The sequence below is a fragment of the Malus sylvestris genome, chromosome 10, assembly GCF_916048215.2.
Source record: "Malus sylvestris chromosome 10, drMalSylv7.2, whole genome shotgun sequence".
In the NCBI taxonomy this organism is placed as follows: Eukaryota; Viridiplantae; Streptophyta; class Magnoliopsida; order Rosales; family Rosaceae; genus Malus; species Malus sylvestris.
This window is the reverse complement of record NC_062269.1, coordinates 34,117,722-34,132,431: the sequence shown is the minus strand read 5'-3', so window position 1 is coordinate 34,132,431 and position 14,710 is coordinate 34,117,722. Positions and strand designations below refer to the sequence as shown.

General features: G+C 35.5%; 2 protein-coding genes across 2 annotated transcripts; one reads left to right on the top strand and one right to left on the bottom strand.

Moving 5' to 3' along the window:
- Positions 1–5,770: 5,770 nt before the first annotated feature.
- LOC126585009 (peroxidase 7-like) lies at positions 5,771–7,714 on the bottom strand. Its single transcript, XM_050249400.1, has 3 exons — positions 7,337–7,714; positions 6,573–6,915; positions 5,771–6,276 (listed from the first exon to the last, which is right to left on the bottom strand). Exons 1-3 carry the CDS (start codon positions 7,655–7,657, stop codon positions 5,870–5,872), a joined length of 1,071 nt encoding a protein of 356 aa, XP_050105357.1. The 5' UTR covers positions 7,658–7,714; the 3' UTR covers positions 5,771–5,869.
- A 2,728-nt stretch (positions 7,715–10,442) lies between these two features.
- LOC126584497 (secreted RxLR effector protein 161-like) lies at positions 10,443–11,150 on the top strand. Its single transcript, XM_050248855.1, has one exon. The coding sequence runs from the start codon at positions 10,443–10,445 to the stop codon at positions 11,148–11,150; it is 708 nt and encodes a 235-aa protein (XP_050104812.1).
- The last annotated feature ends 3,560 nt before the right edge of the window (positions 11,151–14,710 follow it).

Sequence of the window (14,710 nt, the reverse complement as noted above, 5' to 3'; positions counted from 1 at the left end):
TGTTGGTCTTTGCCTTCCGAGGAGTTTTGTTTTTATTTCCTTTGTAGAGATACAAACAGGTAGATAGTGAGTCTGAAAATAGTATTTGTGTCGAGGTTTGTATCTCCGTTGTTTAAGAGTATTTACCGCACACTTAGGCCAAGGTTTGAATCCTCACTCTCCGCCTTTGGTCTCCCTTAACACCAAATGTAACAAAGAAAGTACTTTGTAAAATGATTGTGAAATTTAGTAAAGTGACAATGGTAATTATCATTATTTTTCTGAATTGTCCATTTTAGAACCAAGGAATTAAACTGTGACTATTCAATTTTCATTTCGTGTTTATAGCTCTGTATAATGAGAGATTGTCTCGCAATCATTTTATAGTCTAAATGGTGTCAACAATTAATTAATATTTGTCACTTGTAAAAATGTGAATCACTCGTTTAATTTGGTGAAATGGTTGCAAGAAAGAACCTTTGTTTGTCATGTATTAAAAAAGTAAAGCACTCGTTTACTTTGGTGGAATGGTTGCAAGAGAGAACTTTTTCGGTAGAAGACCATAGGGCAGGGATGACTTGCTAACACAGATGGAAAAATCACCCACCAAAGTAACACCAGCAATCAAGTCATCCAATAAAGAGATGAAAAGAATTGCTTGTCTCCTTTGAAAGAAAGAATTGCTTGTAATAAAGAAAGGTACGAAAAGACTCTGATGACTTTGATCAAAAGAGACAAGCAATTCTTTTCGTCTCTTTATTGGATGACTTGACTGCTGGTGTTATCTTTGGTGGGTGATTTTTCTTTCTCTGTGTTTTATACCCAAGATTTCTGCATTGGGCAGGGGTATACACACACACACACATATATATATATATAAGTGTATATATAGGGAAAGGGTTGCTTGAGTCTTGGACACAAAAGTTTTCTTATTAAAGTGATAAAATAAGTGATAATTAAGAGCTCACTCAATATCAAAAGTGAAGGCAGAATTATGCTTTGATTCCAAAGGGGAACCGCCTAATCTTCCTCCTCTAGACGATAACACCATCTCAGAGAGCGAGATGGGAAGAATCATTAGGAAACAATTATGTGTCTTTGTCTTTGACTTAAGCATGCTTTCTCAAAGGGTTCTTTGGGATGATGGAATATACCATTGCAGATATTTTCTCACTTTCCATTATATATTTCTCGTTCACATATATATAAAATAGCCAAATGACAAAAAGAGATTAAGAGATCATCTGCATTGCACAGAGAAATATAATTAAGCCCAACCATATTATCCATCCATTGAACAAATTTAGAATTGATTAGTTTTTTAGTAGTTTTGATGGACGAGTAAGGAGATTTGAACTTAGAATTACCTCGTTTAACATTTCGTACAAGGGTAACAATAAACTGATAGTTGAAATGATAATTTATGAGTAGTTAACTCAAACTTAAGGTTTCGTAGTTGTTCATCACATAAAAACAAATATGAAAAAATGAAGTTTCATATATAACAATAACATGGAGCACATGCATGACCACATTTTATGAAATTTTGAACAACATGCAGAGTTTGGTCAATCTTTTCCATGATTATTGAAGATCATGTAACCTTATTGCCAAAGTGCCAAGCAGCTCCACTCATAAGCAAACAAGAGCTAGTAGAAGAGGATAACTGCATGAGGTACGCGACGATGAAAACCACGCTTTCATGGTTCTGGTTCAGCAGCTTCAGCTTTTAAAAGGAAGAGACTTATCAAAGACTAATAAAGGGTATCGATGTAGTTCCAATCAAGCAACAAGGGTTATTTAGGGATATTCCCCTAAATTTAAAAAGAAACCCTTCTTCGTTCTTCACCATTGCTTTGGATGCCAGGTCTGTGTAACTTTACACGCAAAACAATGGGGGTTTTGGGGAGTGAGGATCCGGCTTTTTGTGGAGAGAATGTGACTGGAACGAGTGGTACATGACGTGTCATTATATCAATGGTGGAATATGTGTGCTAAAAAGTTAATAACTTAAAAAATACAATTTCCTACCATTTATATAAAAACACGTGGTGTACCACCCATGTTCCCATCACAATGAAAATTTTCTCCTTTTTGTGGAGAAATTTTAGTTGTGATGAGAACACGGATGGTACACTACGTATTTTTATGCATGGTGGAAATTTTAATTTCCAAGTTATTAACCTTTTAACACACATAACCCACAATTTATAAAGAGACACGTGATGTACCACCTCGTGTGACGGTCACACTGAAAAATCTCTCTTTTTGTGAGGATCTCAGAGATCTTTCAATTTGATCTGTTTATCGTACATCGTGAGGATAGTTTTTGTCAGGTACTGTTTATATTCAATTTTAAATAAAAAAATTTACAATAATTTCTGACCGCACAATGTACGATAAACGGATGTAATTGAAGAATCTTTAAAATCCTCACAAAGTTTTGGGAACCTTTATTTTCCTTTTAAAAGAGAATTTTAACTAAAAACTCGCGGTACTGTTTACTTTAACGAAAAACCACATTGTTACACTAAAAAGTCAATCATGGTACTATTCACTTTACCCTTTATTTTGTCCTTATCGTTAAAACTCAAAGTTTTCAAGTCATTTTCATTAGTTTTCCTTTTAATTTTGAGAGTTTTAACAAAACATTTCTGGTACTGTTCACTTTTAACGAAAAATCACATTTATACATTTTCCTGATACTATTCACTATACCTTTAAAAATAACTTTTCATTAAAAGAGAATTTTTTTATTTTTTACTTTTCGTTAATTTTCATTTTAATTTTTCCTTTAATTATTGCATATATTTGCAAGTGAAGTCTAGTCTCTCAAATAAAAGCCTCAAACCCATCACAATTTGTGAATCATTATGTCCCTTCTCTGTGTTTATCCACAACCCAAGGGAACATAATAGTTATGTGTAGCTAGCTCCAGCAAATAAAATGACACGTAATCCACTCACATGAGCATTCTCAAAAGGCAAAATCCAATTATTTTTTCTTACTTTTTTTCTCTTTTGACAACTGATACAAAGCAAAAAAGCAAACCCCACATCAGGTGCCTTAACTACAAACATGCTTGTTTTTTTTTTCAAAAAAGAAAAGGGAAAAACCAAGAAAAAATTCTTCAAATAAGAAACATCTTGTCCTAGTCCTATGTAATTCATTCCATATTCATTCATCCAATTAGTAATCGATGATGATTGCTTCATCCTAGTGTTATATATTATTATATGCATGAATCCATTCGAAGCGGGAAAAGAGCAAAATACTAATAATTATTTGATAGGCAACGCTAGATTACATTTTTGAACAATAATCAACCGCAATTATTTTATTATGTACATCCAAAAGAATAGGGAATGCGGGTGGCAAGAGAGAAGACAATTGTGCAGAAAACAAAAATAGCTTAATGATGATGACCATGAAGACCATTACTACTTGAATATGATCATATACATCCTACTTATAATGGCAAAATGATTGTCTGAAAGTTCCAAATATCTAGCATATACTATGGAATAGATTAAAAATAACATATGATCATTAAGCTGTAGTGACATTACAGCAGCGACATATAAATAAATGGCAGAAAAGACAGGCCACAAAGAAGGAGAAAATCCCAGACTATACGTTCTTTGTTTTTATTAAATTTCTTTCTCTTGATCATATATATCTACTTTGATCACGTTTGTTATGCTAGCTTCCTCAATATTACTCCTCATCTATTTGAAATGGGATTCGGACCACTTGGAACTTCATGTGCACCGGCTCTGAACATATTTTCTTTCCATGGGATTGGCTGCCTCCCACGACGAACCTGAAACCCTAGTCCTCTCCTTCGTCCCGATTCGCCTGTAAAATCGTGATCAGCCTTTGAATTGATGATGCCGTGTGAGGATCTTCTTGTAGAAGATTCCACGATAGCATTTTTCTTAGTGATGACTCCAACTCCAAGTGATCTCGAGGAAGTACTACTGGTACCTGGGATTGGCAAGCTATGCTTCTTTTGAGCCACGGTGATTTGAAATGTGATGAGAAGAAAGAAGAGGAGGGTTGTAAAAGTGGTGGTAGATGATTTTGCATTACTAGCCATGCAAGACGATTTTTTTGCTTGTATTCAAATCATTCAGCAAGTTCTAGACTTGGCAGCTTCTAGGTTGGTGATGAAATGAAGGTTTGGATTTGTAGACTAAGGCTGCTCATAGCTCAAGATGGAAAAGAAAAAGAAATGGTACAAGATTTGAAATGCTTGTAGGGTTTATATCTGCGAAAGTTTAAATGAGAGAGAGACCTAACAAATAAAGGGTGGTGTATCTACACACTTCTTTTTATCTTTCACACACACCTTTCAATTTTTGACTGTCGAATTGAATGAATTGAAGATGATAAAAGAACAGAAATTAACATAGAATATGTGGAAAGTAAAGAGAGGTATGTAGATAGCACCGTCCAAATAAAAAAGGGAAAACAAGATGTTTGTGGACTAATTTCCCATGTCTTTGAGGATGATTCATTTCTTTAAGAAATGAACAAATAAACAAAACATCAAATGTAATCTTTCTAGCTTCTGTATTACAACATATTCATTTCAATATTATATATATATATATATATATATATATATAACTAAAAGTATGATTTAACTCATGGTTTATGAAGTTTAAGATAAATAAAAAAAGAATTTGGATTAGATATAAGATGTTATCCAAAGATACTATATATTTAGGTTTAACTTTTTCTTTTATTTGCCTGATAAAGGGACAGTTTGCTTGGTTTGACCTTTCTGACACAGTGAGGGCGCGCCTGCAAACAACCCCATAGTTCCTTGGGAAGAGGACAAAATAGAGCCCACAGAGCATGAGTCAGAGACTCAGAGATGCTTGCTTAACCCTAGAGGATAAAGGTGTCAAAGATTGCTTGTCATTTAGGTCCAGGATGATTCAATTAATGCAGAGCCCTTCTTTTCTTTTCTTTTCTTTTTATTGCATTGTTTTTTCAAGGACCGTATAAAGTTTCTCATACTGTGACCACCACCCAGCCACTAGGGGAAGGAAAAAAGGAAAATAAAAAACAGGCCTTGCGAGACTAAGGAGCTTCTTTCTCATAAACCCATTGTTTGTCCATCAAATTAGGGTTTGGGTCGTCTTGTAAGCTACATGTGATAATGATAGAAGGTTGGATTATCTCGCAGACTCAATTTGTTGAGGATTTTGAGTTGTAGTCGAAGTGTGCAATCGAGGAGAGCGGGAAGACAACATTTGAAACTGGCTTGGCTGCTGACCGGGCTTATCAGCCAAATATATCAAATGAGGTTGTTTTATTTTTGTATGAAAAGATTTTAGAGAACTTTAACGAAAAGCTCATGTTCACTTTAACGAAAATTCATATTTTTACACTAAAAAGTTAATCCTAGTACTATTCACTTTACTATTTATTTTGTCCTTATCATTAAAACTCAAAGTTTTCAAACCATTTTTATTAGCTTTCCTAAAATTTTACCTATAATCACTTGTGTATAGTTATCTACCTATATTTCAATCTTTCTAAATATATGATTGATCGAGTGACTAGAGATATAAAACAAACCAGATACACTTAATTAAGTTTTTCTTCCTTGAGATGTGCTAAGCACAATATCACTCATTGTTGAGAAACCGTTAAGAAAATATCAATAATATATAGATATATTGTCAGCTTTGATATTCTAATAATTGAGCAGGAGGCGAACATCAAACAAATGGGAAATAATAGGAAATTGTAGAGAGAGAAGAAAGGATGTTGAACATGAGCGAACAAGTGATTAAATTCATTTATATCATATGGTTAATTAATTAAGCAAAACATGGTAAGCATTTGAGACCGTTTCTTATTATAATTAAAGGTCTTAATAAGAGTTGACAAAGTTGCAATTGGTTCGAATTTCGCCTTCATTTTGACCGGTGAGGACTTGAACATTCCCTAGTTTGGCCATGGATATTCCAAACTGGTAGTGGAAGACTGATGGCTGGGAAGCAAAAGCACTGACAAGAGATTTAGTCCTTGGATCAGAATACAACATTTGATCTGTGGATAAAAGTCCCATCTTCTTCTGCAGATTTATGTAGTATGCACTGTCAAATTTATGTGGAGTTACAGCATCAAGATCAGCATAGTCTGATGCCCATCTACATTTTCTTTCCAAGTAGCTCAAGTACTGCGCATCAAGGGATGGATCAGGCTTGGCAGTTCCACTGAAGTTAAAGAGTCTGTGTTGTACGGATTCACATGAAGACCTTCCTATGGTGTGTGCCCCTACAGATGAAATCCATTTATGTCAATAAAAGCAACCAGATTTTTGTTCGAGTTGTAGGCAAACTTTAACATTTTTTGTTATCACACAAATTTGAATATTATATTATCAGACTGTCAATCTAAATTCTTAGTATTAGGTTTGGTTCATGTTTTAATGTGTTGTCCAAAGTGATAGTGTGGCAATAAAACATGTATGTAATGTAAGGTCTAAATTGACAGCGTGACAACATAACATGTTAAATTGATTGAATGAAAATACATATGCAATTGAAATGCAAGCGGAATAGATGGTTCACCTGAGAGAACAACCAAGTCAACCACATTCAAGCCCTGTGATTGAAAAATCTCAAGTAAACTAGTTATGTCTTCATGACCCATGGGAACCATCTCAGTTTCCTTAGCAATCGAAACTTTTCCATCTTTCCTTCCATAGGGGACAGCCCAGTATGGACCTCCAACTTGAACAGTAGCATCTCTTGCAGCTGCAGTCAAAATGTCTGCACAAGAAACTGTTTTTGGGCACTTCTTCTCAACCTCTGCCTTGATATCATCTATCACTTCAAACCCTCTCAGTGTCTTGCTGGCCTTGCCTTCCCTCTCACTTCCTTCATGGTTTAATAAGATGGAGGCATCACATCCCTACATGTGTTTCAAATCATTATAATTGTGATTAAAAGAACTCAAATACCAAGCAATAAAAGGTCGTACCCAGTGCACAAGGCTCCCGCTTTACGCAGGGTCTGGGAGAGGTGAACCAAGCAATAAATAAATAAATTTCTAATTTTTTTAGATGGATGTATGGAAGCTGGCCAACTCTTTTCTAAGTACTATTGGTCCATCAAGCTTCAAAAAATTATTAGAGACACAAAATTAACTACATTACTAATCCATTCTTCAAATAAATATTATTAGTCACGTACAACATATACATACATAAAATGGCGGGGTGCCAACCTCTATAAAGGTGGTGATCAATATGTGGTTAGTTTTGTGTGTTTAAATAGAATTAGTCAATAATTAATATATAATGTGAAGGTTAATTAAGCCATAATATTCTTACCCTGATGGCACAGTCATGGAAGTGCAACCTCATGAGGCCAGCTGCTAGGCTGTAATCCTCCTTAAGCCATTGCTTCACCTTCCTACTTATAATACCTTCAAGGTCTGGACAACTCCTGTGATAGTAGGAATTGGAAAGAAACTCTCCAAAGGGCAAATCGTCTGATATTGTTGGAAGTGTTAGAGTTAGAGTTGTTGCTCCCTCCCAGGACTCGTTTGTTTCTTCATCATGGCGATCGTGATCGTGTTCTGGGTAAGATGAAGAAGCATTTAATTCAACAACAAGAAGAAGAACTAAGAGCAAGGAAACTATGGAATTCATATTTCTTGTGCAGAAGTGTACAGACTATATGCCCAAGATTGAAAAACTACGCTAGCTGCTTTGCCTTCCAATGAAAGCGTGTTGACAAACTTTGTTTATATATTGCATATGGTATTGGTGATTAGAGGATCTAATTGGAATAACAATTAGTTTAATCATTAATTAGTTGAGGACTACGTGGGAAGCACCCCCTGCAAATGGAGATGACATGCTAGCATGTATGTACTATGTAGAGCTTGACAATGATTGCTTTAATTTTTTAGTTTGAAAAACATTGACTTTCACAAAACCTAATGCAATAATATTTCTTCATTGTTCAAAGAACTAATGCGATGCCGCGTATCTGTGTGATATGGTTTCATCATGATACATATGATTTTCATTGGATATTATGACAATTTTTAACTACAATTAGAATTTTGAAACTTCTAGTTTCACTTTTACTAGCTGTTTTCTTTCAAAATAAGGAAAAGTTCGGTAACTCTTTGACAAACCGATATTCTAAACTAGTATGATTTATAAAATAAAAATAAAAAGATTCGAACATGAATGTAAGTATGTAACGGGACGTAAACATTATCATAACACATGTCTACTCCAACAACTGAAAAGAGAGTTGGCCTGCACATAGAGTAAGTTGGGTCACAAAACCTTAGCCCAATTATCCCTTCGAATGAATTAACTCAAAGTTTTTAAGGCCAAACCCGTTCAAACTAAGGTCCAAGAATCATTCTGCTCCAACGACAAAACTTTCAGATCCATTTTTATCAAAATTAAAAAAAAAATTAAAAAAGAGTTTAAATCTCATGGATGGCAAATTTGATACTAAATTAGGCTGCTCATTGTGCGACTTGTTAGGACTCTATTGAATTATCATTGGGCATAATAAGGACTATCATACGTGGAATTAATTAATTAAAGTCAAAACCATTTAAAGGATAAAATCCCTTATTTGTAGGACACTAAATGCGTGCTTCAGTTGTGGTTTAACAACTGACAAACGTGGAGATTTTTTAGGCTTAGATGATCCCACGATAGTTGGGATGCAGTTGGGTTTATAAGCCTATACAGGAGGTGTCCCTGCTCACGGGAAGATTACATCAAAAACAAGATCTAGAACTATCGCTAGGGTTTTGATATCAGGTTCCTCAGTGAGTAGAAGACTCTCTGTGTTGCTGTTTTGTTGCTTGTATCATGACGTCCTCAGGTATGATCATACTCAGACTCCTCAAATATATATATGTATATGTGAATGTTAATTGTGATCCTTGGCAAAGACTAATCAGTTGTAGGTCTAACATTTGGTATCAGAGCAAGGTTAGTCTACTTGGATTCAAAACTGTTTTTTAGTTTAAACATGTCACATATAATCCTCAGTTGAAGAATTTTAAGGGAGCAAGACTTTGCACCGATGCACAACTGCTTAGAAGATCACATCAAAATGGGATTTTGTCAAGCATTGTTGCATGAATTAGGTCGCAGGACATTGTAATTCATTTATCATAACATACATACTGCTCTCTTCAAAAAGGGAATATATGAATGGTTCGATTAAGTGAATTAGGGCATAGTGGTTATTTTGATATTAAATTGATCTAATTCTTGTCCAAAGACCTGAGTTATGAAGGTGTTTAATATTAAATTAAGTAGCTATGTCAATGAAACTTGTAGTAAAGTGTTTCTTGCCCAAAGGTGTTACCTTGTACTACATGCAATTTTCATTGTTTGTTTCACTAACAAATTAATGACGTCCTCAGTGAATCCCATGTCCCTGAATTTTTCCTCTATCGAGCCGCTCAATGGAGGAAATTACAAAAAATGGAGACAAGATGTTGAGATTATTTTAGGACTGATGGACTACGATTTGGCACTTAGAGAAGATGAGCCAGCACCAATGGATGTAACTAGCACAGCTGCTCAAAGGTTGAAATTTGAAAAATGGGAAAAAGCTAATCGCATGGCATTACTTGTGATAAAAAGATCAATTGGGGAAGCTGTGAGAGGGGGACTACCTGCCAGTGACAAAGCAACGAATTTCCTTGAAGGCATTGAGGCAAAGTTCAAGGTCTCTGAGAAAGGAGAGATAGGAAACCTCATGACAACCCTGACTACTTTGAAATTTGATGAAAGTCACACAGTTAGGGAGCACATACTGAAAATGGTGGAGGCAGCGGCAAAGCTCAGTGATCTTGAAGTGCCTATTGATGACTCTTTTGTGGTTCATATGGCTCTTAACTCTCTCCCTGAGAGTTATGAGCAGTTGAAGACATCCTACAATGCTCAGAAAGAAAAATGGAGTTTGAATGATTTGATTTCAATCTGTGTCCAAGAGGAGGCAAGGATGAAACAAGGAAAACAAGAGGTTGTCAATATGGTGAGCACAGACAAAGGAAAGAAGCACGATGTGTTTTCTGGTAAGCCAAGCAAACCCTTTAACTTTTCTCACTCTGCTGGAAATAATACTCTCTCCTCAAAGGGACCTCAAGGTTTTAGGGTGGATATGGAAAAGGTTAAGTCTTATTTTTGCAAGGAATATGGTCATTTCAAAAGGGACTGTCCAAATACTTTCGAAATGAAAGACATGGGTGATGCTATTTTCGTTCTTGGAATAGAAATAATTAGGGATAGGAAAAGATGCTTACTAGGGCTCTCGCAGAAATCTTATATAGAAAAGGTCCTGAAAAGATTCAATATGGAGAGTTGTGCAAAAGGTGAAGCCCCAATGAGCAAAGGAGACAAGTTTAACAAATCTCAATGTCCTTAGAATGATATTGAAAAGCAAAGCATGTCCAACAGACCCTATGCTTCACTTGTTGGAAGTTTAATGTATGCACAAGTTTGCACGAGGCCGGATTTGGCCTTTGCAGTTAGTGTGCTTGGGAGATTCCAAGCAAACCCAGGGGAATATCATTGGACTGCTGCCAAGAAGGTTGTTCGATACTTGCAAAGGACCAAATCCTACATGTTAGTATATGGTAGGATTGAAAGGTTGGAAGTGATTGGTCATTGTGACTCAGACTTTGCGGGATGTGAGGATGATCGAAGATCAACGAGTGGGTATGTTTTTCTAATGGCTGGATGTGCTATTTCTTGGAGAAGTGCAAAGCAGAAAACTTTGGCTACTTCAACAATGCAGGCAGAATATATTTCATGTTTTGAAGCAACCCAACAAGCCATGATGTTGAAGAATCTTATTTCAGAAATGAGGATAGTTGACACAATTGCGAAGCCACTTGTAATATATTGTGACAATAAAGCTGCTGTGTTCTTCTCTAAAAACAACAAGAAATCTTATGCAGCTCGATTAATGGATGTCAAGTATCAATCAGTCAAGGAGAAGGTGAAGGCGGGAATGGTGTCTATAGAACACATTGACACTACTTTAATGTTGGCTGATCCCCTTACAAAACTGTTGGCAGTGGGAGTTTTCAAGAATCATGTGGCAAACATGGGCGTGGTTGAATCCTTTGATTCAGCTACCGTATGGAAGTAAGGGTTATCTTTCATTTGATTTCATCTTTTGTTAAAAAAAAAATAAATAAATAAAGCTTGAATTCATGTACTCTTGAATTTGACCATGTTAATGGTTGAGGTTTCATTTCAACTATTGTATATATGTACAAATATATGTATGCAATATATTGAAATGTTGTGGACTGATGAAAGATTCGGACTAAATGTGCTTGGTATTATAAGCATTCCATTGGAGCTAAACAAAAGCTTGACAATGGTGGACTGCTCTGATCAGTGGGAGCATGGAAACAAAGTTTTGAATTTGTTTCGGTAATTATATCATGCATAAATTATTTTGGGTGATGTGATCTTAGGGTGCTTGTACGAGTTGATGTATAAGATTTTCTAAGGTTCATTTCTTTGAAATAATTTATGGCAGATATGCAAAGGGATTAATGGTTGTGTTGACAAAAGTGATCACTAAGGGATTAATACGTTGATAAAGGATGTGATCAGTGATAATTCAAGTGGGAGAATGTTAGGACTCTATTGAATTATCATTGGGCATAATAAGGACTATCATACGTGGAATTAATTAATTAAAGTCAAAACCATTTAAAGGATAAAATCCCTTATTTGTAGGACACTAAATGCGTGCTTCAGTTGTGGTTTAACAACTGACAAACGTGGAGATTTTTTAGGCTTAGACGATCCCACGATAGTTGGGATGCAGTTGGGTTTATAAGCCTATACAGGAGGTGTCCCTGCTCACGGGAAGATTACATCAAAAACAAGATCTAGAACTATCGCTAGGGTTTTGATATCAGGTTCCTCAGTGAGTAGAAGACTCTCTGTGTTGCTGTTTTGTTGCTTGTATCATGACGTCCTCAGGTATGATCATACTCAGACTCCTCAAATATATATATGTATATGTGAATGTTAATTGTGATCCTTGGCAAAGACTAATCAGTTGTAGGTCTAACACGACTTAGCTGAACTCCTCCTCCCCATAGTATACAAATATCGATATACTAAAAAAAAAAAAAAAGGAGTTCGAAAGCAAAGAAAAAAACCGAAGTTAATGTTATGAAAGTGCTCCAGTTAGCTCTTTCTTGAAGGGCACGGATCATGTTTTTGGTCCGTCGTCTCCATATTACTCACAAATGGCAGAGGCAAAGGGTTAAAACTTGGGTTCTTCTCATTACTTGTTTTGCACCGTTTACATATTAAACTTGTTTTGTACCGTTTACATATTAAGTGGTTGGAGCCCCACATCAGGGAATAGTGTGATGACACCCAACTTTATAGGAGTTACATTAAACTTTATGATTGTCGAGCCTAGTAGCATGAGCTTATGATTAAGCTGGGCATTAAAGTGATTGATTGTATAATGAGATTAAGCAAAAACCCAAGCTTTGAAGGTAATATAAGGGCACCCTACCAACTATGTGTAGGTAAGCAAATCAATATGATCAATTGAGATGAATTTAGCTTGCAGACGAAGACCAATGCCCGGAAAATCAGCGTGGAATCCAAAACTTTGCATATCTTGAACTCTTAACTCGGAATGTTACGCTATGGGTAGGCCAACTTACTCTTAACTCGGAATGAACTTTTTTGTTGACACCCTATCTGCTATGGGTAGGTGGCAACAAAAAACAAATCGACGTGTAATAAATTGGCCTTGTAGGTGAAGAAGACCCTAATCCCTCAGGGTGGCGACCTTCCCTTGGCGTTTGGCCCAACCCCTCGTCCATATCACTTTTTGTTTTGCTCTACTGTGACCCCAAGTTTCTTAAGTTGGTGAGTATCACAGTTACCTAGCACAATTCATGAAATGCTTATGATGTTAAAATCCCATTGTTTATGGTTAAATTAACCAAATATATTGGCACTAATAGCATAAAAAAGTTGCAGAAAAAACTGTTCATTTGTTGAGATAAAATTAAGACAGATCAAATCCAATATTGAATGCTCGAAAAGTTTCGAGTGGTGTAGAGATTCTCTTCGAATCTCACACTGCGGAGTTTATGGACTTAGCAATATGAACCGTTCAAGAGAGAGATATTTGGGCATTGGAGAGAGGTTGTGTGTGAGGTGCAGGCAGCACAATTCATTAAATGCTTCTGATCATGTTAAAGCCACATTGCTTATGGTTAAATTAACCAAATATATTGCCACTAATATCATAAAAAAGTTGCAGAAAAACTGTTCAATTGTTGAGGTATTAAGTAAGATAGATCCAATCCAATATGGAAAGCTCGAAAGTGTCGAGTGGTGTCGGGATTTATGGATTGAGATTCTCTCTAGATTTTACACTTCAGAGCCTACAGATCGAGCAATTCAAACAGTTTAAAAGAAAAATATATGGGCGTTGGAGAGAGAGATAGTTTGTGAAGTGAGTCAATGAGATGAGCTAATGAGGATCACAAAATTTAAATTAAACAATCCAGATTAGTCAATCGGGCTCCAGAGTATGATCCAGAGAATCTCAATCCGGGATTTATGTACGTTTGAAGTAGAACAAAAGCTAAGCTCGTCTACTTCAAATCCTTAAAATAATGATATAAGTCCATGCATCATGCATGTCCATACTTGCCCCTCATTTGTTCTATCCTCATCATTTGACAATTAATTTGCATGTCAAATATTTTCACATAAATTTGCAAAAGGCTTGAAAGTTTGAATCATGTTACCAGAAAGTAAACTTCAACAGATGCTTGCAATTATACAAGCAATGCACGATTTTTGGCAATAGTACATCATTCTAAAATGAGGTATATGCACTTTTTTTTCTCTAAACTTGCAAGGAGCTGCTAATTTCTTCATGAACTTTAATTCTATCCCCCTAAACTTTTATAATTGGCCAATTTCTCCTTGAATTTTAGTTTTAGCCAATTACTCCTTTGAACTTTTATAATTGACCAATTTTTCCCCTCAATTGTAATTTCCCCTTAAACCCTAAAATTCAAACAAAAAGTGTAAGGAGTGAACTAACAAAAGAGAAGAGAAAAAGAGAAACAATATGTTGTCCACATTAGCGATGAAATTACCTTTTTGCAATTATAAAATTAAAGTTCGGGGGAAATTGCCAATTATAAAAGTTTAGCAGGTAATCTGCTAAAATTAAAGTTAAGGGAGAAATTGGCCAATTATAAAGTTCAGTGGGAAAATTGGTAATTATAAAAGTTCAGGAGCAATCGGCTAAAATTAAATATCAAGCAGAAATTGGTCAATTATAAAGTTCATGAGAGTAAATGGCTAAAATTAAAGTTCATAGAGAAATTGTCAGCTTTGCTTTTTGGGGGGAAAGGGGGAATCGAGAAATACCTGTTCTAAAATTTACACGAAATGAGAATTTCAACTTAGTGCAAAATAGAGATTACACCGCTTGAGCCGATTGGCCTAACCCATATTTTGCAATAGTGTACAAATTTTGCAAACGGATATTAATCAAATATTGATTATATAATATTACGAGTCAACAAAGAAGATATATTGTGAATCAGGTGATCATGGGTTTAGTAGTCTATTAAGTATCATCGTCTCCGTCGTATTCTCTTGGACTAAGAATATAAGCATATAATTGTACAATTTATT